Source organism: Stenella coeruleoalba (genome assembly GCF_951394435.1).
Source record: "Stenella coeruleoalba genome assembly, chromosome: 9".
In the NCBI taxonomy this organism is placed as follows: Eukaryota; Metazoa; Chordata; class Mammalia; order Artiodactyla; family Delphinidae; genus Stenella; species Stenella coeruleoalba.
In genome coordinates, this window is record NC_137155.1 from 83,051,743 (window position 1) to 83,077,812 (window position 26,070).

The following is a 26,070-nucleotide window of genomic DNA, read 5'->3' on the forward strand; positions in this document are numbered from 1 at the left end:
GGGGAGAAAAACCATCATAATACAAGCTTAAAAGAGCAACATAAATGTAAAAGCAATGCTACATGTGGCATTCAGGCCCTGACAGTGACATCAAAGGTGTTTCCTGGGAAGGCAGAACAGTTTTACCCCCAAGATGCCATGTTATTGAAGATTCTACTAGTTTCTTGAATGCAAAGACCTTTATTTTCACCTTGTACCCTAGTACTGGGCACAGGGGATGCCTAATATAGTCTTAGTTTACCGTTGTTGGAGTTGTTGTTGAAGTAAAACCAGCCTCTTGCTTTTCCCTTAGTAACTCCTTCAGTATCTAAGCCTTTCTTGATCTCTGCACTGTGTTGGGATCAGTGAGAAACTTTTCTGTTTCCTGTTGTCTAATTCAGCCTACTATGAACTTTTTGGCTGAATCTTCAGCGTAAGTACCTGTTTCTCTCCCATGTGAATTTATCCTCTTTTGACTGCCATTTGTTCATAGGCTGGTTGCATGTACATTCATGGAGGAGTGGTGAACATCCACGAAAATAAACGGACTGGGTCGTTGTTTAAGATCTGGCTGGTGGTTCCTAGCCTGCTGGAACTGGCGTGGGAGAAGCTGCTTGCGGCCTTCCCCAACCTAGCAAACCTCTCCCGGACACAGCTTCTGCACCTTGGACTCACACAGGGACTCATCGAGCGCTTGAAATGAGGATTTCTGGACTGTTCATTGATACTGGAAATGTTAATTTAAAGAGACTCCTTTATTTATGGGCAGTGTAGAATGTGCTACAGAGAGGATTGGTTACCCTGATCAAGGCCTTATTCAGAAAATACATCAGATGCCTTTCTGTAAATTGTTTTAAGTTTATGGAATCTCACTTTCCCTCGTGCTTTTTTCTTTGCTTCTCTCCCTTCTGCCCCAGTATACACACACATACTCACATACTCCCTCTTCCTTGATGGAGTTGAGGGCAAGTCTGAAAGTACCTTAATAATGTTATGAATTAAGATAAGATAAAGAAAATTTTAGAGGAACTCTAGGGATATGACCCTGTCAGGCAGTGCTCTATAAATTAAAGCAACGTCATCGATAAAAACAAAAATAAAATTTAAAAAATTAAATCCAGCAACAACAACAAGAAGTTTTGGGGATAGAACAAGAAGGCTAACCTTGAGACTCTTGCATATTATAGGGAAAGCTAGATGTTTAACTTCCTGTTTTCAAAGGTACATCTAACTGAGTAGCTGGATCTAATGGCAGCGGTGGTTGATGTCTTGCTGCCTAGGTACCCAAACCGATCCTTTGACTTTGGAGAAAAGTTAAGCAGCTCAGCAGCTCTTGATTAGTGATTTCTTTTCTCATCCTTATGGTGCCAGCAGTGATTAGAGTTGACTTGTCTAAAGACTTTACTGTGTGTTGTAATTGTGCTGTTTGTCGTTGCTCTTAGGAATTATGGCACCAAGAACATGTCAAATCAAGAAATTTATGGTGGTCACAGTTCTTCGTTCTGGGCAGTTTTGAAATTCTCCTATGCTTATTAATGGTTTCAAGTATCTTTTTGACTTCACTGTGGGGAATTGCAGACCCTAAGTGTGTGGCATAAATGCTGTGGGACATAAATGTAAGTTCGTGAGAGGCCTGAATAGAGCAGGGCAGGGAGGGCTTCTGCTCTGGGCTGTGAACTTTGACTGTCATATCGGCCATTTCCTTTCAGAACTGTTTCTTTTTTTTCTTTCTTTATTGGAGTATAATTGCTTTACAATGGTGTGTTAGTTTCTGCTTTATAACAAAATGAATCAGTTATACATATACATATGTTCCCATATCTCTTCCAGAACTGTTTTCTTTTCTCACTCTGGGCCGTGCACCTGCCGTATTCTCAGGCAATGGGTTTTATCTCTAGAAAACCAGTTGGCCCTTGATTTTTCTCTTAGCTTTTTGCCTCATTTTCTGTCTGCTTTAATGTGCATGGTGCTGTGAGTAATTGCCTAGTAACTGGATAAAAGGTCTTGGGGAAAAGCCACAGGTCATTCTTCCTGAAGAACTAAGTATCATTTTTAAAACTAGCATGAGGAAGGAATGAAACTGAGGATCATTCACTTTTTGGTGTGAAATTTTAGTTCTGGTTTGTTTTGTGTTGTATTTTAATTCTAAAAAAGAAATGACCTAAGTTTTTACTTGCTTTGCCATCAGGCTGCTAGAGTGGTCACTGAGACATGAGCAGTTGGAAGTCCTTCGGTGTATGAAAGGTGCTAAAGGTGTGCAAGAGGGCACAGTGCTGATCATTCCGTTGGTTACGTCATAACAGGAGACTCAGATGGGAGACTAGGGACATGTTTTTGCTTTAAGTGCCTCTTTTTCGCTTAGCTTTTAAAATTATTCTTCTCCCTTCGTCCCAGAAGGGAATCTCTTAGGCTCATGTGTGGATTGAAAATCACCTTTGAGTTATGGCTAAAAAGTTACCATCTAGTGTTCAATTCTGGGGAAGAGAAGAATGTGGCCTCTAGACTTGGACTCCTAACCTCCAGGCCTTATTATAACCTCCCATCCATGTGGGGTTGAGTTCATAGAGCCTGTGTTCTGCAAGGTCTTGTAACAACGTTTCATCTGTGAGTTTGGGTCCTTTTGGGGAATGAGGGGGTAGGGGGGAAGCAGGGAAAGCAGCAACTCCTCCAGAGGCCCCATCCCCCTCTTGCCATGACCAGTCTGGCCTTTAACTTCTTGCCACCCACTGCTAGGCTTGTTCCAATGAGGAGCTCTCTCCAGAGCAGGTCAGTCTGAGCAGCTCCATTAGTTCAAAACAAAGCTTTGCTGCATGACTCCAATCTAGTCTCTGGATGTTTGGGCAGAAACTATCCATAATTAAACAAGTCACACTACCCAGGGTGGCAAAAGGATCTTTGTCCTGGATTTTTTTTTTTTTAACATCTTTATTGGAGTATAATTGCTTTACAATGGTGTGTTAGTTTCTGCTTTATAACAAAGTGAATCAGTTATACATATACATATGTTCCCATATCTCTTCCCTCTTGTGTCTCCCTCCCTCCCACCCTCCCTATCCCACGCCTCTAGGTGGTCACAAAGCACCGAGCTGATCTCCCTGTGCTATGCGGCTGCTTCCTACTAGCTATCTATTTTACGTTTGGTAGTGTATATATGTCCATGCCACTCTCTCACTTTGTCACAGCTTACCCTTCCCCCTCCCCATATCCTCAAGTCCATTCTCTAGTAGGTCTATGTCTTTATTCCCGTCTTACCCCTAGGTTCTCCATGACTTTTTTTTTTCCTTAGATTCCATATATATGTGTTAGCATATGGTATTTGTTTTTCTTTTTCTGACTTAACTTCACTCTGTATGACAGACTCTAGGTCCATCCACCTCACTACAAATAACTCAATTTCGTTTCTTTTTATGGCTGAGTAATATTCCATTGTATATATGTGCCACATCTTCTTTATCCATTCGTCTGTTGATGGACACTTAGGTTGCTTCCATGTCCCAGCAATCCCACTACTGGGCATATACCCTGAGAAAACCATAATGCAAAAAGAGTTATGTACCAAAATGTTCATTGCAGCTCTATTTACAATGTCCTGGATTTATAGGGATCAAAGACTGAATGTTCAGCCTCTGTGCTTATCCTTCCATAGTCCTTGGGATATAAGCAGGTCTCTAATTCTGTGACACAGAGAGCTGAAAGAGAGACTGGTTCAATCCACACTTGCTAGCATCTTTTTTTTTTTTTTTTTTTTTTTTTGGTGCGGGGGCCTCTCACCGCTGTGGCCCCTCCCGCTGCGGAGCACCGGCTCTGGACGCGCAGGCTCAGCGGCCATAGCTCAGGGCCCAACCGCTCCGTGGCATGTGGGATCTTCCCGGACCGGGGCACAAACTCCTGTCCCCTGCATCGGCAGGCGGACTCTCAACCACTGCGCCACCAGGGAAGCCCCTAGCATCCTTTTTAAAACCTTTTGAAGGCGGTATTCTTTGAGGTAGACTTTGGAGGCCTGACATCCAAGACCTTGTGTGTGACGTTTTCATAAAAGTACATATCTTTGGTCTAAAGTGTCTTCTTTTAATATAACACTAGTGAAAATGATGTAGTATGATCAGCTCTGAGTGCTATAGAACCACACATGTGCACGTGTTCTGAATGCCAAATGAGACTGTGTGTATGATGACTTAAATGTAGATGACTAGAATTTTATATGGGGAGTCACCAGGCATTTTAGTATATCCAAAACCAGCACTCTGAATTCCTGACACTGTTACTTGACTTAGGAAAGTTTATGCCTGCTGCTTCTCTGCCTCTTTGAGGTACTCCCAGCTATCTTACTGCAGTCCTGTAAGTTTAAGTGCAATATATAGAAACACATATGGATATATACAGATTATATATAAGGTGTGACTATAAAGCAGGTAGACTACTATTTTGTATCTGTCTTGGGGAAGCCAGCTCATTACTTTAGAGTCAAATTATACCAAAAATTTGAGATGTGATTGGCTGGCTTAGGCCAACTCTTGGTAAAGCTGGACTTTCAAGTCCAGTGCCTCCTTACTCCAACTCTTTAGAGACTTGTTGTTTCTCGGGTTTGTTAGAATTGAGACTTTTCCCCAGTCATATTTGTACTATCTCATGTTTGCATATCTTCTTACATTTCTTTGCCTAGGAACAAGGAAGTCTACCTGTAAGGAGTTTTCTAAATGGAGAATTAAAACCTAATATTTAATACTATGAGTTCTCCCATGTATATACTAATTTATCTGTGAAAGTAATACTTTATTAAATGAAGAAAATGATGCTTTCTTCATTTAATAAGGTATTTTCCATATTCTGGAAAATCTATAAACCAATATAGAATAGATTGAAATTTTAACTGTTCAGGGGCCAAACTGAAACCCTTTCTACTGGCAAATCTTCTTTTTTCAGGGCCCTGGTGACATGATGTAAAAATTTGCTCTAAGCTATTCGTGTCCATTACATAGCTAGATTTAAAAATATAATAATAAACATTAACATTTCTAAGCAAAAGGTATATTAACAGTGACCTTTCATTACCCAGAGTAAAGCACAGATAATTGAAATCCATAGATAATCAGTGTTTCAACTTTTCTATCAAACAATTGATTGATTTATAGTTCTTCCTTCTCCCTACCCTTTCCCACAAGCATCTCCTTTTCAGTGGAGTGGGGCTAATGTGTAGTCAGAAATTGAAAAGCAGGAATCACGGAGGGGCTAGAAACCAGCAAACATATAGGCAGCCCAGTTAGCTGTAGGTGGTCAACCTGATGACAGTGGTTAATGGTGAGTTTAGATGTCACTCTTCACTCTTCTGCTTTGGCATAGTCTCCTGCCCTGAGTTCTAGGCTGTCTCTCCTATAACCACCAAAGAACTCTTAGCACATATTGGAAGAAAAAAGCTGTGTATGATGCAGAGGAAATCCCATCATTTGAATACATTTCTTTGGATCTTTGCAAATACTTGCTTTTCCACTATTCTTGAAGGAGCCTCAGCCTTTCCTACAACCCATAGCTTGGCTTGTAGGAAAGGTTGAATTATCCTCTAAGACTATGTTGGTCTTAATTCTGTAAAACCAGTTTGTTTTTATGTGGTCTTAAAGATGTTTAGAAGGTGGCATAGGTTACTGAATTGTCCACCTGCCAGCACTCTGATATAGCACAAAAAGTCAATTTCCTCATTCTTCATTGTTCTAGCATTGAGCTCCAGGATGGATGAGGGTTTATGGTCCTATGATCATAAGCTTCCAAAACTGGTCACCATTCGCTTAAATTGCTTAGGTTCCCCAAATGCCTCGGGGCTCTAGGAGCGTTGGCAGGGCCTGAGGTAGGCTTGGTAGAGTTCTGTAACCTCTGTGTGCATCGCCACCAGATCATGCCCAGCAGTGGCGTTTCCCTTCTAAGGTCGTTAGATTTGGTGGAAAGCGACCTCTTCCCTCATCTGGTGTTATGGAAAGAAGTTTTGAGTTGTGCTTCAAAAGTGGTACCATCTTTTTAACATAACTTTCATGTTTTTATCTTTTATTTTTTTCACTTTTTAGAAGTTTTTAAAAGGCCCTGCTTAGTCACTGTACAGGGTGAGTCAGAGGCAGTTTCACCAAGCTGTAGTAATTGCTGTTTTACTAGTTGCACATTTAGAATACAAAGGAGGCATCAGAAACACACTGATTTTCTCTAAAGCCACTTCCTTGTACACAGAGTCTGAGCAGGGACAGCGCCAGGCATCTCCCTGTAAAGGCACCTGCCAATGAGGATATTTCTGGAAGAACTAGGCAAGAAAGGGAAACCTCACTCACATGCAGTCTCTGAGGCGAGCCTGGGCTTGGCTCTTGGTACAGGGTATGCTTAGGCCACACACGATGCTTGCCTTACTTTAAAGCTGTTTGCCACAGTCCTGTTGAATAGTGTGGAAGTCCTTTTGCAGTCTGGTGTGCATGCCATATGATCAGGACAGCTTTTCCCACCTTACCTGGTTTCCTACAAGCAGGTAGGAAATATAGTGAATTTACCCTAAAATGTCCAGTCTGTATTTATGTATCTTGTCAGTGTTTTGCTGTTGGTTTTCTAAAACAATCTGATCAATAAATCTTATCCAGATCTATTTGGTTCAAGGCCACCTTGATTGTCTGACAGTAACTTGTGTATGTGAGCTCACCTCTATGACCCAAGCGTCAGTCCAACCTACCTCCGCCACTCCCTTTACCACCCCACAGGGTCCAGTTTTCTCTCTGTGTCGTCTACCTTTCACACCCACCCACTGTGGGCGCCTTCTCTCTGCTCCCCCTCTGCAACTCCTGGACACACGTAATCCACTCAACGCAACGTGGCTCCCTCCAGGACATCAGCAAGGGAGTAACTGTGGGGCAAGGCATACTCCCTTTTACTGCCCCCTCCCATATATTCCCCAGACCGCCTCCACACAAGTTTATATGGATGTATCAAGACTTCTGAAGGGTTGGAGGAGCTACAGGGAATTCAGAGGAAGAATGTGAACCTTTACATACAGAGTCACGACTATCTGTATGATTCAAGGGAAAAGCCCCAGGAGGATCTGAGCCCTTCGCCAAGGTCCTTTGGGAATGAAACCACAGTTCCTAGTTCTGGAACTGGTCTTCCAGATGCTTCCTTCTCCAAGACCTCTGCTTTGTGTAGTTTCACTTCTAATGAGATCCCCTCTCCCAGTAGTACTTTTCTTCATGTCTCTTTAAGTGTGAAGTAGGGTGGACACTCGCAAGTCTGGTCACTTTTAAGGTCTCCCATCCAGAATTGCACATGCACCTTTCGTTTTCCAGTGTTTCCATTGACAAACTTTTGGATCAAATACACCTTCCCGGGATGAATAATCTTAGATATTATAAATCCACAAGGAGGAAAAGATATAATTTCTGCTCCTTAATTAATTCATAAACCTTCCCAGCCCACCTTACAGTTAACATTTTACAGTTATTATGCAGAGCAATTTTATTTCCTTTGGTTTATTTTTCCTGTCTCTTCAAAAGTATACTCCCCTCAGACCTCCCAGGAATAAGAAATGGACCTTACACCTTTTAAACCAGCCAGAGCTTCAAAATGAACTCATGTTAGTATCTGATTTGGTTCTTAGATGAGACCCATTGTAGCTTAGGAGGAGTTTTCAGTGGCTTAGTTGGTTCGGGTGGGTTTGTTCTGCCAGTTTCATGCGTAAAATTCTAGTTTGTCAAAATGCTATCACTAAACTACTGTTAACTGAATAGTACAACCACATTCTCTTGAGTTACTCTTCTGCAGTAATTGTTTGAGGGGAGAAGACATTGATAAAACTATCCAGTTCCCATACTACCTTCAGATGAAAGGCCCAGGTTCCAGACCAGCCCTAGACTATAGAATTTTCCATGATGATGGAAATGTTCTGTGTTTGCACTGTCCAATATGTAGTAGCCACTAGCTGCTGGCTCTTGAGCACTTCAAATGTGGTTTTTGTGACTGAGAAACTAAATTTTAAATTTGATTTAGGGCATCCCTGGTGGCGCAGTGGTTGAGAATCTGCCTGCCAATGCAGGGGACACGGGTTCGAGCCCTGGTCCGGGAAGATCCCACATGCCGCGGAGCAACTAAGCCCGTGCACCACAACTACTGAGCCTGCACTCTAGAGCCCGCGAGCCACAACTACTGAGCCCACGTGCTGCAACTACTGAAGCCTGTGTGCCTAGAGCCTGTGCTCCGCAACAAGAGAAGCCACTGCAATAAGAAGCCCACGCACCACAACAAAGAGTAGCCCCTGCTCGCCACAACTAGAGAAAGCCCGCGCGCAGCAACAAAGATGCAATGCAGCCAGAAATAAAATAAAAAAATAAAACAAATCTAAAAAAAACTTTTTTTTAAAATTTTTGATTTAAATTTATTTAAATGTAAATAGTCACACGTGGCTAGTGGCTACCTAGACAGTACAGTTCTAGAAAAAGACATCCTGGAGAATTGGGAGACCAGGGCTTGGCTCTTGGCTCAGTCCATAATAGTTCTGTATGCAATTTGCTTTCCTTTGGGCCTTGGTTTACTCATCTGTCAAGTGAGGAGTTTGGCTAGATAATCTCCAAGGTCCCTTTCAGATCTAACATTCTGTGATTATGACCAAAGGCCTGGAGCATAATGGTGAACATCATACGTGAGAATCCACACTAGGACTGGACTTGCATTAGCTCTTCACCTTGATCTTCATATTAAAATCGTTGATCCTACTTTGATAGGAGGTCTACTGCAAAAGCCAGGTAGTTCCTTAGTGAGTGACACAGTAAAGGGTACCCACTTGCTCATTGCAGGCTCCGAGGAAGAGTGCTGAAAATGGAGTATGGAATAGAACAAGGCCAGCTGCCAGACTCACCTATGACCCACTGGTTTCCAAGCACGAGGCCTGCTTGTTAAAAACAGATTCCCGGGCCCAAATCCCAAGGATTCTGTTCTTGTAGGTGGGTTATTTTAACATACTCCTCAGTTGATTACAATTTAGCTGGTTTACAACATTTGGGAATCCTTGTCCCACAGCTGAGCTAACTGTCTGGTACTGGCTGAGATGACCAGGAGACCTCCCTACCTTACTTGTCACTGTCACACTTCATTGCCCAACAGGGAACTAGAGCAAAGGTCAGAATAAGTGCTTCCCAAAGCTTGCTCTGTTAGAACTCAGTGTGAAGATGGCAGACTGGCCACCCACATTCTCCTCCTCTCCCCCTTGGAAAACCACTAGTAATGATAGTAAAATGGCCTTAGTTTTCTTTTCCCTAAAATGGGGCTAATAACAATAACCTGTCTCTTGACATTATTGTGTGCCTTAAATGAGCAGATACATGTAAAGTGCTCAGAACGATGTTTGGCACATAGTAATCATTATTAGGTTGCTCTCTGGAGTTGAAGGAATAAGAAATAAAGGTGAAGTACTTTTACTTACTAAAATTATAAAAATAACCAATAAAGAAACTAAATATGAGAGGATGAGACAGGAGAGGTGGAGTGATGGAAGTGAGATAAATCCTCATCTTCCATACCAGGAAGGAAAAATACAGAATGTCTCAAATAACCAGGAAACACATTAATTAGAGATGTAAAGGTATCCAGAGAAAGACAAAAGAGCTAACAGTTGTAAGACAGGTTGGAAGGTAAGAAGAGCTGCAGCAGGGGCTGCTGTTTTTTCAAGTGTGTTCTTGGTTTTTGTTTGTTTGTTTTCCTTTTTTCCCCTTTATAAAGCAGAATTTCACAGCTCTTTCAATTTAGTTCTTCAGGATACCGTAAATCTGGGTCCCTTCTGACCAAGTCTGGCTGTAAATGATTGGGTAATTCAAAGGATGGGGAAGCCTTACCCCATTCACAGATTGCGAAGCCAAGACAAGCCAAGTCAGAGGATTTGCCACGAGAGCTAGCCTGAACCGCAAAGCCCAGAAAAGGGGCGCCCTGCCTGCAATTCCGAGAGGTTTTCTGTAATAACTGCCACCCGCCGGGCGGGGCCTGGCTGCAGGCAGCAAGTCGTTACCGAAAGAACCCTTATCGAAGGGCGTCTGGAGAACCACATCCGCCCACCCTAGCCGCCCGGGGGTGGGCTGTTCCGGGCAATGAAGCCCTGGGCTGGGGCAGGGAAGGGCCGTGCTGTCAGGACTTCGGGGTGCGCTGGGGTGACAGCTTCAGGGACGCCGGATCCCCGACGCGCCACCTCCACTCCTGCAGTGAGACCCCCGCCGCCCCGGCTTTTGCCCGGTTGGGCCTTGGACACACGGCGGGGCAGTCGAGAGTCGAGTTTCTCCGTCCGCAGCAAGATTACCTGGTGCTGCACTCAAGCGTCGCGAAGAGCCGTCCCGGTGGCTCCCCTGCCTCCCCCTAGCGGGGATGGAGCCGGCGGAGCTCCTCCCGGAGCGGGCAACCGCCAGCCGGCTGGACCCGGAAAGAAGTGGTGGTGGTGGAGGGGGTCCGGCGCTCACTACCTCTGGGTCGGTTCCTAACTGAGCACCTACTACGTGCCGAGCGCAGTGCCGGGTGCTGGGGATGCAGCAGGGAATATGGCCCTGCCTTCAGGGAGCTTGCATCTGGGTGCGGGTCGGGGTGGGGGGCTAATGTGAATACTATTTTACGTTTTACATAGAAAAGTTAGATAAAGCCATTTTAAGAACCCAGTGAATGAGCAGGAAGAGCTAGAAAGCGCCATGAGGAAGAATGTTATGGTAACAGACCAAACCCACCTCCTGGAGTCTTCTAGAAGGAAGGAGAAAGGGGAACCCGGAAGAAGAGGTACTGGAGGCGAGAAAGGAGAGGCAGGCCAGGCAGATCATGACGAGCTGGGCAGATAGTTTAGCTTTTATTTTAAGAGCAGTGGAAAACTTTAAGGCAGGGAGAACACAAAAGGATGCTTCTGGCTGCCGCAGGGAAGGTGCCAGAGGAAGCAGGACTCTTAGGAGGACATGGCAGCGGTCCAGGCAGGGTGAGGATGCTTTGGGCCGGGGCAGCGGGCACGGCTGGATTTCAGCTCTCATTCCTCCTCACCCCCAGCAGGGCGCTCTTGTGCAGTGAACAACTGCCCAGCTCTGGGCTTAGGCCCAGCAACCTGGGCCAGCACCGCGAAGACTTTACTATCACCCAGCCCCGCAGGGAAGAGGAGGATAGGCCGGAGAGAGGAGCCCCGGACCCTGCCCGCCCCAGGGCCCAGAGCCTCCCAGTGCAGCCCACCACGCCTACCGGAGCGGCTCTCAGGATTGGAAAGGGGCGGGGGCACCACTCTGAACCGGAATGATCTGGTTTAGAGCGGCTGGCTTTCCGTCCTCCCTCTCCTTCCGCGACAGGCTGGTTTTTGCCGCAGTCCCTGACCAAGGTAAACAGAGAAGAGGGAGGAGGGAAGAATGCTCTGTTTCCATGGCAACCCAGAGGGCAGTCGATATGGCGCTCTCGGGTGTGTGAGTGTGGCTTCAGGAGAAAGAAAAGGCTCATTAGAAAAGCAACAGGGAGTAAGGCCGCTCCCCACGCACACGGTGGGGGGTTGTTCTGGAACATGATGTGGGCCTGGAGGAGGGGAGGAGAGGAGGCAGGAGTCACGCACTCGCGGTGGAGTGGCAGATGAGCCAGAGGGCTGGGGACACACCAAAGTGCTATTGTGACATCTATCGATCTGTCACTCATCCTCACACCCAGGAAGCAAAAAACAGAGATGCCAGAGCTCTCAGAGCCTCCCCAAACTCACACCTGGCTGTCCCTTTACAGAAAATTTTTTCGTGGGGCAGCTCAGCGGAGGGGCAGTCACAGATTAGATTCAGAGCCCCAGGCCCAAAGACAGGGTTTGTCTGAAACAAACAACTGCGGGTGAGCTAGGGGACACCGCTGTCCCTTCTGTGCTCCCCTCAGAGGCCTCCTGGGCTCTTCCTGTACCTCCTTTAGACCTCAATGTGGCATCATGACTATGGAAGAGTCATCCTTTTGCTGAAGGGGTGAGTGTGATGAAATAGACTAACTTCCACACAGGATTTTGGGTGTAGGGTCACAGAGGAGTGTTCCCCTCAGCCCTCCAGAGGACAATGACTGTCTCTTTTTCACCGTTCCACTCTCCAGCCGCTGACTGGAGCCCTCTTTCGCACTGCGGTCTTCCCTCAGGAGCAACGTGAGGGCATCATTAACCGCTTCTGGTTTCAAGGCTTCATGTTAGATTCATCAGAAACTCTTTCCACCAGAGGAATCGGCCCAGCAGCTCCTGGGAAGGGCCCTTCTCTCGTTTATCTCACCTGTGTGCGCAGGGATGGGAGAAAATCTGGAACAGAGGGAACTTGTAGGTGGTAAACTTCCTGCCCCAGCGAAGCAGAAGGAACCTGCTCAGAGGAGAAGCGGCTGCAGTGACAGTACAGGGGAAGCTGGAGGGAGGTGCCCTCTAACCTCAGTTTCCCCAGGCCGTGTAGAGAATCCTGGCAGTGGGGTTTCAGAGCCCAGGAAATGCTCACCCACATGCTCTCCAGCCCACACCCTTCTCTTAGCCTGGGCCCTCAGGCTGTGGTCTGCCTGGGGGATAGACACCTTCAGGTCAGAACTGGGGTACAAGGGAACGCCAGGGGAGCACAGGAACAAGGCACAGAGATGCTCTCTTCCCTTGCAGAGCACCCAGAAGTGTCAAGTTTACTCAGCTCTTTCCATGGCCCGTGGATACCAAACTTCTTTGACCTCAACTCCCGCCACCCTCTTCCGGCCACAGCACTGCCTCGCTGTTCCTTGACCAGTCGGTCATGCTCCTGTGTCAGGGCCTTGGCACTGGCTGTTCCTTCTGCCTGGAAGTCTCTTCCTCCAGCATCCACAGGGCTCAATCTCTCACCTCCTTCTGTTCTTTATTCAAATGTCATCTTCTCCATGAGGCAGAGCCAGGGATAGAGTGAGGTGAGTGAGGCAACCCAGCCTTCCCTGACCCCTCTATTTACAATTGTAGACTGCCACCCCAACTAGAAGTCCCTATCCTCTTCCCAAAGCATGGAACACCATCTCATTTAGTATTTATCCTATTTATTGTCCAACTTCTCTATTAGAATGGAAGTGTCATGAGGGCAGGAATCATCCCTGCCGTGTTCTTGTTCTGTTTTACCCCAGAGCCTAGAACAGAGCCTGACACACAGTAGGTTGCTCAATATACACTGCTGAATGGATGGATGGATGGATGGGTGGATGGATGGGTGGAGGCGTGGAGAGACGGATGGATGGTTGGGCTGGTGAATGGATAAATGAGGCCATGGGTTCAATAGGTTTTGTCTTTCACCTGTTCTCAAAACAAGTAAAAGGTGTTCTGCATGCAGCTTAAGAAGATGCTGGCAAAGTGACCTAACACTCTCTTGGTAAGGCACACTTGGGATGCACAGGACTTACTATTAAAAAGAAAAAGAAAGAAAACTAGCTGTTAGAAAAAAGAATGAAGATGGACTCTGCTATTTCTACCAGACCTGGTAGCCTCTGCAGGCTTTAAGATTCCTTCTGTGGGACAGCGATGACAGCACGGGTAGAGCCTGAGACTGGAGTCTAGGAGCCTGCCCACTGGGTGGAGTAAAGTGTAGTGGAGGGCGATAGCCGAGGTGCGCTCCCTGCCCCTACCCCATGCCAAGGACTTCTGGGGATTGCTCAGGGTGGGCAGCCATGAAGCAGCTCTCTGTGGGCTTTGAGCCCAAATGGGACACGCTGGGAGGTCTCTACCACCAAGAGACTCAGTGGGTGTACTGAGAGAAGATGCAGGAAAGGCGGTGGAAGGGGTGGGGGGAGGAACCACTCAGAACCACACTAGTTCTTCTCTCAGGCAGGGAGCCCTGACACCTGCAACTGCAAGCTCCACATGCCCCTCTGCTTCATGAGGCTACCACTGTACCGCTCACTGATGCAGAGTCCCCTGTAGCTAACTGGCAACAGCAGGTTCGAACAATGTCAGTCAAACCCCACTTGCAGTGTGAGTCACCTTCAATTTTCTGCTGCCTGCCTCTTTCCTGATTGACCTGATAAATTCAGGACAGCTTTTATTGCTTTGGGCAAAAAAAAAAAACCCTGCCATTAAGATTTACAGAGCCAAAATCTGGTACAATGTAATCTTCAGAGTACTTTACACAGTGAGTTTCAGAAGATGAGAAGTTAGCATTTCAGAGGTAATTTCATAAAAAGGATGATCAGATTAATCACTTTGTCAATTTATTAGTGGTGTATAAAATAATTAATTAGCTTTCTTGGAGTCAGCAGTGCGAAAAGGGACTCTAAAAGGTACAAAAATGACTGTGTCAGACAGTAAGTATGTTTTGGGCACCAGATCTTGAGAAAATTCTCGCTGGTGGAATGTCTGGCATGGGTTCTGTGGCACAGAGACAAATAAGAAAGAGAAAAGCTCTGGGAGTGCCCAGGTCTCCCCGAGACCCTTTGGATGTGACTGCTGGAGACTTGTCTGCACCTGCCGAGTGCCTGCTGACCTGCCACGTGTTGAACTGTCCTGTGACACCTGGAAAATGTGTCTTGCCACGCTGTGGGTTGACAGGCTGTTCTGATGGGAGAGCCAGGGGTGAGTTGTAGTCCATTTGTGAAATTACCTGTGAGATTCCGAAATGGAATAAAATCAACTCGGCCGTGGCTGGTTATAAACAGTCTGAATGGTTCCGTAGCAACGTAGCACTCAATCAGCTGCCACATGCTGGGGCAAGGCTATGTCCCCAGCAGACATTACCGGTTGCACTGTGTTCCTGAAAAAAAGATATGTTGCAGTCCTAACCTCTAGTACCTCAGAAGGTGACCTTATTCAGAGATAGGGCCTTTACAGAGGTAAATTAAAATGAGGTCATTAGGATGGGTCCTACTTAACCCAATGTGACTAGTGTGCTTATAAAAAGGGAAAATTTGAACACACACACGGACACACAGAGAACGGCATATGAACCTGAACGCAGAAATCAGGGCGATACATCTGCAAGCTAAGGAACACCGAAGATTGCCAGCCAACCACCAGCGCTAGGAGAGAGGCATGGAACCCACTCAACACCCTGATCTTGAATGTTTAGCCTCCAGAGCTGTGTGACAATATATTTCTGTTGTTTAAGCCACGTGGTTTGAGGTACATTGTTATGACTGACCTGTGAAACTATTTCCGTGGGGCATCATGGAGACTTGGGTGTTACTGTTCTTAATGTTCCTGTACTTTTTGTTTTTTACATGATTGTCTCTTTTAGAGCAGTTTAAGGTTCATAGCAAAATTGAGAGGCAGGCAGACAGCGTTTCCATGTACCCCCGGCTCCCACACAGGCACAGCTTCCTACTGTCAGCATCCCCCACCAGAGGGGTACATCTGTTGCAATGGATGACACATCATAAGTAGGCAGAGTCTACTTTTCATTAGGGTTCACACTTTGGACAAATGTTTAATGACCTGTATCTACCATTGTGGTATCATACAGAAGAATTTCACTGTCCTAAAAATCCTCTGTGCTTTGCCTTTTCATCTCTCCTCCCCTCGACTCCTGGCAACCACTCATCTTTTTACTGTCTACATGGTTGTGCCTTTTCCAGAATGTCATAGTTGGGATCATGCAGTATGTGGCCTTTTCAGACTGGCTTCTTTCACTTAGTTTCCTCCACGTCTTTTCATGGTTTCACAGTTCATTTCCTTTAAGTGCTGAATAATATTCCACTGTCTGGATATACTACAGTTTATCTATTTCTAATGTTTTTCTTTAAAAAAAACCTTTTTTTAAACACCAGCTCAGGGCTGAGTAGTAGATATAAGACAAATCTGAGTAGTAGGTATGAATATTCTCTATACTTTCACTTAAAGGATTTAAAAAAAAAAGACTCAGCTTCTCTTTACTGGGGTTGGTGGCTCTGAGCCTGGGGCCGTGTGACTTCTGTCTGGGGAGAGCCTGCCCCAGGACAAGGCAGCGAGCGAGTGGACTCTGATGCCCTGTGAGCACCTGGACTCAGCTGGCCAGGCCAGGAGGTTTAGTTACATGAGCTTTAAACAATACATAGCTTTGAGTCTCAGTGATTCTATTTAGAATGTGATCTGCTGGACCTTCCTTCCCTCCTCTCTAAAATGAGAAAAACTGCCCTCAGAAGGTTGTGAGGATCAAGCACGAGAAGAAAAACAGAGTGACCTGCAAAGTGCCAGAACGTCAGTAGGTGTCTGATTCGATACTTACTGGGTGATCGATGTCACACTTTACAGCCTGGGAGGAGCTCTGGTCCCAGCCTTGGGAGCCACACCAGCCACCCAGGTGCCACCCACCAGCCCCTATTCCCACCTCAAGCCCTTGCTGACCTCATGAGGATCTCTCTCCAGGGTCTGCTTCTCGTGCTTCAGGAAGCGACGTCTTCTTCACCACCACTTCTTCCCACCATGGTCTGGCCACCCTAACCTTTGTAGCCCAGGGTGCTCCCTGGGAGGATGACGGATGGCCACTTCCTTCAGAAAGGGCACCCGTGGCCAAGACGCCGACGACCTCTGGGGCCTGCTTGTGGTGTCCTACCCGCCAAAGGGGGACAAAGCTTCCACAGGTTGTGGAAAGGAGTCTGAGGGGCAGCGCGGTGAGAGGGGGAGCTGGCCAAGTGGCTCAAGGCTGCAGTGTGTCCTTCAGTGGGGAGATTTACCCCGAACGGCCTCATCTGCTACAGCCCTTTTGGGGAAGAAGAGCCCAGCCCCTTCCTCACGGTGGCGCTTCAGAGAGCTGAGCCCGAGCCTCAGCCCCAGTTTTCCGTCCTGCCTCGTGAGGAGTCTTCCTGCTCTCTTAGCCTCTTTTTCCCAGGGACTCATCAGGTGGGGCTAGTCAGCCATTGCCAGAGGGGGTGTGTGGGAATTTACGGGCTGCCTCCCAGTCTAGAAACTCAGGCTTCCTCTCAATGTCTCCTCGAAGAAGGGAAGGTCAGCATGAACCGCCAGTACTCCTCCCTCCTCCCTCCTCCACGGTCACCACTGGGCAGTTTGCTTGCTCTGGCTTTCCTTCACAGATTTAGGTGTAAGTTCCCCCCGTGAGAGCAGGATGGCCTCCGGAGGAGGACTGGGAAATCCTGGACTTGGACTTGAGGGAAGAATTCCACACCTTTTCTTGTCTCTTCAACCAGTGTCATTTATTTCCTGCTTTTAAAGTCTTTTCCACATTTCTTCCCTGGGAGCTTTCTGTGGTGCTGTTAACCCTTCCCGAAGATGCCATGTTGGAACTGTGGACCTGGAATAGGGCACAGAGGAGGGCTGGGTTGGGGTGAAGGCAGTGGGAGGCAGGAAGCAGATGATACTTTAGATATAAGCTGTTTCCGGGCACAGCTTTTCTTAATTTGGGTAAACTTGGATCCTAAAGTGTTGCAATCACTCACTCTTCCCCCGGAGGGAAGTAAAGCCCAGATGGTGCGATCCATTTCCCATGCACTCTGGCAAGGTCACTGGAAGGGCCAGCTGGCAGCTTTCTTGTTATTGTAGAGTTATTTTATTCCTTAACAGTTCTACTGATTAAAGTCCTTAAATCTCAAGAGGCCAGATGGAAGCCAAGTAATATTGCCCTTTCGGTTTCCTTTTAATGAGATCAGGATTGGGAGAGGACTGGGGTAGGACAGAGATGGAGAAGCCTTCTGCTGGGTGCCCTGGGGCTCGTGGCCCAGAGGGCTTGGTGAGCCGTGAATTACTTTCATCTTCTTCCCTACAGGGAGTGTTGTCAGTCTCTATTTTCCAGAAAACTCTCATAATAGTTTCTGTAGGACTTTGCGCTTCACAGGCTTCAATTAAAATTTGACTCAGCTTGGGGAGTGGGAGGATAAGAGGCCTGTCAAGACACTTGACCCTGAAAGCCCGGAATTCCTCCTGTTCCACCCCCGGGCTGCTTGGCATATAATCGTGGAGGCGGGGCACTGAGGATGTGCTGCGCCCTCCCCCAGATCCTGCTGCCTGGGGACTAACGGTGGGGTGCAGCTTCAGGTCCTGCTCCCCGCAGAAGAGCTTCAAGCAGCCCACCAGCGGCGGGGCACTCGCAGTCCTGCTGGGCTGGAAGGGCCTGAGCCCACCCAACCCAGCTCTCCACCGAGAGGATGCTGGATAAGGACGGCCACCTGCTGCGCTGTCCCAGCTGCACCCACATCTGCTCTACGTCTGCCAAGAGTTGCCTCATCCCCACGTTCAGCTAATGAAGGGGGTGAGGGAGGGCCGGCCAGGCCAGGGTGCTGAGGAGGCAGCTGCAGGGAAGAGGGCTTTGCGGAGAGGTGCCTGCCAAGCCCCAGTAACTCCCACCGGCCTCTTAGTCTCTCCTACCCTCTCTACATTGTCACCATTTTATTTTACAAACGGTTTTTAGCACCAGCTGTGTACAGAACCCCACATTAGACCCCAGGGAGCAAAAAAGAAACAAAAGAGACAGAAACGCATCTGCTTTCAAGGAGATTCTAATTTAGGTCAAGAAACACAAATCTACCCACCAAAGGGCCTGAGAACAAAACCAAACCAGGGGCAGTACATACTTACAAAACCAGGAGGTTTCAAAAGATGGGGCCGAGGGGGCTAGTCGGAAGGACTTTTTAAAAAGTTGAAGAACATTTGTGCGCAGGGAATGACCGAGACCCAGGGAGCTGTTTGCTACCATGCTAAGGATGGGCCACACCTGCCAGCGCCCCGCAGGCGTGGACGAAACCTGCGCACCAGCGTCGCCTGCAGGTTGGGGTTCTGCGCCCCCTCCTGGCCGGATCAGCGGCTTTTAGGCTTGAGGGGCCTGAAAGGACTATTTGAGGCCTGGTGAAAAAGTGCATATTATGAGGCCTCAACCCTAGAGGTTCTGCTTCAGTAAATTGGGGGTGAGCTGTAGGATCCACTGTGAACCACACTTTGAGAATCACTCTTTTAGGAACTCAAACCGAGGCCCTTCCCTATAACAGCCTCTGGAAGGAAACATTAAGGGCCTGTCCTCTGTTCAAACCTCCTCTGCATGCAGCGCCTTCACCCCCAGTGCTGCCCCCCGCCACCGCACACAAGCCACACACGCCACATGACAGACAAGTCACACACCACACCACACACCCACACACACCACACAAAATACACACCACACACACCCACACCCACCACACACCACACACCCCCACATACACCACACACTACACACCCCCACATACACAACACACCACACACCCACACCCACTACATACCACACACCCCCCCACATACACCACACACACCCACACCCACCACACACCACACCCCCCCACATACACCACACACCACACGCACCCACACCCACCACACACACCCCCACATACCACACACCACACACACCCACACATACACCACACACACCACACAAAATACACCACCCACACCCACCACACACCACACACACCCACATATACCCACATACACCACACCCACCACACAAAATACACAAGCCCACACCCACCACACACCACACACACGCCCACATACACCACACACACCCACACACACCACACAAAATACACACCACACCCACCCACATACACCACACCCACCACACAAAATACCACACACACGCGCAGGCACACCCGGAAAATATACCAGGGGCCATTCACCCCTGCCCCGCGCCTCTAATCTGTGACGCAAGGTAGGGTGAGTTGGCCGTCCACGCGGTGACGCAGGGCGGCGGTGACGCAGGGCGGGGGTGACGCAGGGCGGGGGTGACGCAGGGCGGCGTCAGGACGACGCTAGTTCAGTTCGCTCTTGCCCTTAGAGAGAAAATGCGTCACCGCCTCACCGGGCTTCGAGGTGGGGCGAAGGTCCCGGCTATTGTTCCCTCCCCAGCTCTGCCGTGAGAGAGCCTCTTACCTCAGCGCCGAGAGGTATTGGTCTCATTTTGCAGACGGAGAAGATGGAGGCGGGTAAGGAAAGTGATCGGAAGGCGAAAGCAGCGAGGCCCTGAGCCTCTCAAGTGTCCATACCTCCGCGGAGGTATGGGAGGAGGGAGAGGACACTGACGGCCTTGTGCGGGGTCGGGCGGGGGACAGAGGCCGGCAAGCCTGGCCCTCGCCCGGCCCAGGGCCGGAGCCGAGCGGCCTCCTCCTCCTGGACGCCTGTCCGCGCCACCCCCCAGCTAGGGCAGAGAAGCTTCTGGCAGGCGAGGGGCAAGCATCAGTGACCAGCACAGGGTGTGAAAAACTCCCTCGTCCTCGGGAGCCATTGGCACAGCTGTGGGAGGGCTAACATCTGGCGCGTGGCCGCCAGGTGACCTCCTGGATCCAGGGAGGAGCTGGTGCTTGAATAACTCCAGGGCCCGAGATGGGAGAGAGGCCGCTGCCGACCTCCCCCCCTCCCCCTGCCCGGGCCGGGCGGCAGCGACGGCCCGAGTGGAGGGCAAAATTCAGGGACAGACGCTCCCGGGCCCCAGCTCGAGCTGGGCCTCCCGCGGCCGCAGAAGTGCGGCGCCGGCCTGCTTTTCTGAACAGTCCCTCCCGCGGGCTCCCTGTCATCCCCGGCCTCGGCCCTCCGTCCCGCCTCCCACCGCCACAGCGCTGACGAGCCACCGAGAAGCAGAGCCCAGGGAAGAGGTGCCAACGAGGTGCCACGAGGGGAAGGGACAGTGCGGGGCCGTCGGCTCTGAAAAGGGTCTTCTAGAAACAGGGCCGCAGGGTGTGCATCTTCCAGGGATGCAGGGACCCAGGAGCCTGAGGGACGAGGGCCTGTTGGCGCGGGGAGCCGCGCACAGCTCTCCAGCCTACGGCGGGGGAGGAGAAACAGTCGGGTTTCTTTTGCCCACAACTCCCCAGGGCGCCAGAAAACTAGTGGGCAGCAGCCTAGGAGTCCTGGAGAGGAAGGGACAGCCCGCGGCGGTGTGGCCGTGACCGCCCGCGCCTCAGGGCCCTTTCCTTCCCTGCGGGGCCCCGGTTCTGTCCTCCGGGCGAGAGCAGTGCTGGGAGGGAGACTGGGGGGCTTTCTGCTTCCCTCCGGCTCTTCAGAAACCCCAAGTCCTCAGTGTGTGGTGGGAGAGGGGGAGGGGACGGGGGGGAGGACTGGAGGGCACGGGGCGGTGGGGACGTCAGGCCTGCTCGCCGGGAGGGTATCTGAGGCCAGCGAGGCCCAGAGGCAGAGATGCCCGCGAACTCTGGATTCCAGCCGGGAGCAGGCGGCCATCAGACCCCAGGCTCCCGACCCCACCTCCTGAGGCCCCCCGCAGGAAGCCTGGCACCTTTCCTGGTGCCGGCTGTGCCACTTGCCACTACGTCTGCACCCAGGAGAGCCCGCAGCCTGCGCGCGCGCTGCTCTGGGAACTGGATGCGACTTACTGCTTGCTTGCTAATCACTCCCTTCTTCTCTGCCTCGCGTCTCGAACAGCCTTCCCTCCCCTGGGGAAAAGCGTGCCCATCGGACACCTCGCCTGCCTGCTCCCGGTGACGCATTCACCTGTCCTTGCCGCTGCCCCTGCTCTCTGCAATCCCCACACTGCACTCCCCAGCCTGCGGCCTCCTGCTGCAACCTCCGCCAGGATGACCGTGTGCCCATCCCTCACTCTGGTAAGTGTCCCTCATGGTGAGCCTCAGGCACCTGGCAGGCAGGCTGTGTCCAGCAGCCGTCCTGTAACCTCTCTGCCCACCTCCACACAGAGGGGCACAGACCCGTAGCCTGGAGGCGTCGGACAAGGGAGCATCAGAGCGCAGTGGCCAAGCTCTTCCTTCTCAGGCCACCACTCAGCCTTTCCGTGACCAGTGGCACCTCCCCCAAAGGGAGCCGAGAACAGGGTGACTTCTGGTTTTGTCTCTTCTTTGACTAGAGGCCCAAAGAAGAGTCTAGACAGAGTAAGCAATGGGAGGTCCCAAGACTGTCCAGGATGCCTGGGACCTGACATCACAGAGACTGTCTGATGGGAAAAATGACCCCCTCCTGCAGTGCAGCCAGGGCTCCCAGGGGGCACAGTGTAGAGGCCAGACTTCTAGAGTGGGCTCTGGTACCAGCACCAAGCCAGACCCTGGGCACTCACAGGCCCACTCTGGGCTTCCGGGTCTTCTGTAAAATGAGACGGTCCAGCTGTTTGATCCCCCAGACCACTTCTATGTTTTCTGAGCCATGACGAGGAAAAAAAAAGATCACACCTAAAAGCTGAAGCAGGCTGAAAAGCCAACATTACTTGCCTGTGGGTTTCACGATATGTAACAGCTCCTTTCTTTCTTTTCTTTTCTTTTTTTTTTTTTTTAAGGCTAAATACAGAAACAGCTTCCCAGGCCTATGAGCTGGGTAATCATACAGAACCCCACGCTTAGAAGGGCCCTGTGTTGAGTTTAATGCTCTGCTGTGGCTGCCTTAAAAGTCTTGATAGTTTTTGCACAAGGGCCCCCACACCTTCATTTTGCACTGGGTCCTGAAGATGTGAAGCTGGTGCCGGCCGCAGGTACTTAGGATGTTGGTCAAGGAGAAGCAGCATGGACATGTCTGCAGTGTTTTGCTCTATAGAATTTTGGCATCTGGAATACAGAAATGTTGAACATTTCCTCATTTTCAGTGCCTGGGGAAGGGGGAGAAGGTGAGCCAGTTATGGAAGCACTTGGCGAAAGTTAAATTGTTCAAGGGGACTAGGAGTTCTGTATGCACAGTTACTGTTCTTGGAGTCAAGCACATCCAGGGCTCTGCAGATTGATTCAGACATCTCCTGCAGGGAAATACTACCGCTGTTGCCTAATATCCATTCTCTGCTTCTTCTGTAGTATTAGGGTTATTAGCTGGCCATGACCCCAAAAACAACTTTTCCCAGGTTCCTATGCAGCTAGATGTGTCCTTGTGATTAATTGCTGGCCGGTGGGATGTACCTGGAAGTGTCTGCCACCACCCCACTGGTGTGTGTCCTTTCTTCTGAGTTGTATTTTTGATCTATAACATGGCAGAAGAGTTTTAAGCCTTTAGACTAGGATCTGATGGAGTCAGAAAAACATATGCTATTGTTATCATTTCACAGTAGAGATTTATTTAAGAGTGAATTGACACATAGGTACCCTTTAATGTTTAGTTCTTCAAACAGGAAGATGAGGCTAGCATCCCATCTCTAAAGGGGATGCTGGTGAGGGGAGCAGGTAGTAAGTAAAATCTCAGGCATGGGCAATGAAGAAGAACTGAGCAGGTGGGGGATGGGGGATGGTGAGTGACAGGGGTGCCATTTTAAGGGTAGCATGAAAGGGTCCGAGGAGGTGATGTTTGAGCACAGAGCTTGGTGAAGACAGGAAGGACCCGTTACAGATAGCTGGGGGAAGAACATTCAGGGAAGAGGGATACAGTCAAATTGTTTTGCCAAAAGTGGGGATCTCTTAGACGATTCAGACTTTTATTTCCAACTATCTGTTGTCATCTCCATCTGGATGTCCCAAGAGCAGCTCAAACCTAATGTGTTTAAAATTTCTCTTCTGCTCCAAACCAGTTCCTCTTCCTCTATTTCTGTTACTGCCACTATCTTCATATCATAATGACCTAAACTGAAACATTGGAGTCGTGTGCACCAAATTACCAAGTTATGACCAGTTTTCTTCTACAAATGCTCTCCAGTCTTTTCTGCCACCTCTGCAGTCCAGGCCCTGGATTACTGCAGCAGCCTTCTCACAGGTCTCCGTGCCTGCAGCTGCTCCAGCTTCTGTCCATCTTCAGGACTGTGGTCGGTCATCTTCCTTAAGTACTGCTTTGACTTCCTCTGCTCAAAAAGCTTCAGAGTCTCTACAAATAAAGTCTGCAGTCCTTAGCCCAGTAACTAAGGTCCACCTTTCCTTCTGGTCCCATCTTCCCATGCTCTTCTAAATACATCTTGGTTTGGATTCTTTGCAGTTTTCCAAAGACAGCTCTTCCTCTTCTGTCTTCATGTCTTGATTCCTGCTGCTTCCCCTCCTACTGAAATTTGATTGCGACCTCTCCCATGAAGTCTCTCCTCAGCTTCTTGCTCAGCAGAGTTTTTGGTTTTTTGTGTTTTTTAAACATCTTTATTGGAGTATAATTGCTCTACAGTGGTGTGTTAGTTTCTGTTTTATAAGGAAGTAAATCAGCTATACACATACATGTATCCCCATATCCCCTCCCTCTTGCGTCTCCCTCCCACCCTCCCTATCCCACCCCTCTAGGTGGTCACAAAGCACGGAGCTGATCTCCCTGTGCTATGCGGCTGCTTCCCACTAGCTATCTATTTTACATTTGGCTGTCTATTTTACATTTATATATAAGTCCACGCCACTCTCTCACTTTGTCCCAGCTTACCCTTCCCCCTCCCCGTGTCCTCAAGTCCATTCTCTACGTCTCAGCAGAGCTTTCTGTCCTTTAACCTATAAAATCCTATTTGCATCACTTTTCTTTCTGGACCTTTTCAACTGTAAAAGGAATACAGCATTGAGAAAAGAGTTGAAAATGGAAAAACAATCTATATTCCTATTTCAACAAGTGAGTTCACATTTGATAGTTTTTCTAGTCCTTGGTGATCTTCATGCATATTTTTACATAACTGTTATCATAGTAGACATACAACTTTGATTTGTTTTTACTTCCACCCAACATTTCCCCCATCTTTCCACAGTCTTTTCAAAGTTGTAGGAGTTTTTAAAAGAGGTCAAAATAAGTCTATAAGTGTCTCATTCAAGGATGTATCTCACAGGGTTGATGTACTGTAATTTATTAGACCATCTATCACTGAACACTTGATGAGTTTTGTTATAGTCTAGCTATGATAGACTAGAAGGTATTTGAGAGAAAAAAGGATATCTTAAGCCTTCTCTATATTCCTAGCACCTAGCAAACACTTCAATCAATATTTATTGGATGGATGGATACATAAATGAACAAATGCACATAATAAACATCCTTAGACATAATGTTTTTCCTAATGAATATTTTCCTAGCCAAGGAGTATTAAAAGAGCATTAATATTTTATATAAAATATTAATATAAAAATTAACATTTTGGTGGGCTTTTCACATTGTGGCAGATTATATTTTTCAAAAATGCCCACATCAATATATGTCCCATCCCACGTGCTGTGATGTGGGACATCCCTGCATTGAGAGGTGGGGTCTATGTTCTCTCCCTTTGAAACTGGTCAATTCTTTGTAGCTGTCTTGATCAACAGAATGCAGTGGAAGAAACATGGTACTTTCAAGCCCAGGTTATAAAAGGTAATATGCTCTGTCTCCACCTCCCCCTCTTTCTCAAGATACTTGCCCTTGGAATTCAGCCACTATATTATGAGGAAGCCCAGGCCACATATGGAGGCCGAACGTGGGCCTTCTGCCCACATTCCCAGTTAGGTCCCCAGTCAATAGCCAGCATCAACCACTAGACATGGAAATGAACAGCCTTAAATTTATTCAGTCGTTCAGCCCCCACACATTGTGGAGCATAGAGAGGTCATCCTCATTGTACCCAACCTGAATTCCTGACCCATGGAGAGAGATACTAAATGATTATTGTTTTGGGGGCAACCTGTGCAGCAGGAGCGACTGAAACACACACGCAGTCAGTCCCATGTTGTGTTCCGAAAGGGCTGTACCAATTTGCACTGCCATCAGCAGTGGAGGACTATGGCAGATTCACCACAACCTCATGAGCCCTGGAGTGTGGCCTCTTTGTGGGCATTTACCCCAAAGTCTTAAAATCTCATCTCTGCTTCTCAACTGTAAGCTCCTTGAGGGGATACATCACTGCATTTTTGTTCACAGTTCTTAGCTGGCACTTGGTAAATGCTTATGCATTTGTACATTTGTTAAAAGTGTGCATAACTAGGGTATACATTGTCTTGGCCAGGAAGCACAGACTCTGACCGCCTAGTAGATTGAAGCTATCTTGGTTTCCTCATCAGAGAAAGCAGATTTCATAGAAGCAGCTCGGAAAACACATCCTCTAGTCCGATTATACATAAACTTGGAGGAAACTGTACGGTGTGTTAGGGAACAGGATAATGGTATCCTATAACTGGATCAGAGTGTTCCCAGCCCTCATACCTTGCATCCACCCCCAATACAGCTCCAGCTTTGAGAGAGTGCAAGATGCCTCCAATTTTGCATTCTACTGAGAAACTACTGGCAGATATGTATCTAGATGGGGTTTCTCCACCAGCCATGTACACACTCTTTACTATTGAATCAATTTTCATACAGCCCAACAAAGAGGAATGCATGGAAAC

General features: G+C 48.5%; 1 protein-coding gene across 3 annotated transcripts in view; it reads left to right on the top strand.

Annotated features, from left to right (window-relative positions):
* Positions 1–6,598, top strand: part of KLHDC10 (kelch domain containing 10) — a 59,002-nt gene extending 52,404 nt beyond the window's left edge. For all 3 annotated transcript variants that reach the window (XM_079931474.1, XM_079931475.1, XM_079931476.1), the window contains one exon: positions 473–6,598. In XM_079931474.1, coding sequence (XP_079787600.1) covers positions 473–682 — 210 coding nt within the window. In that variant the 3' untranslated portion in view covers positions 683–6,598. The remainder of the gene's footprint in view (positions 1–472) is intronic.
* Positions 6,599–26,070: the final 19,472 nt, after the last annotated feature.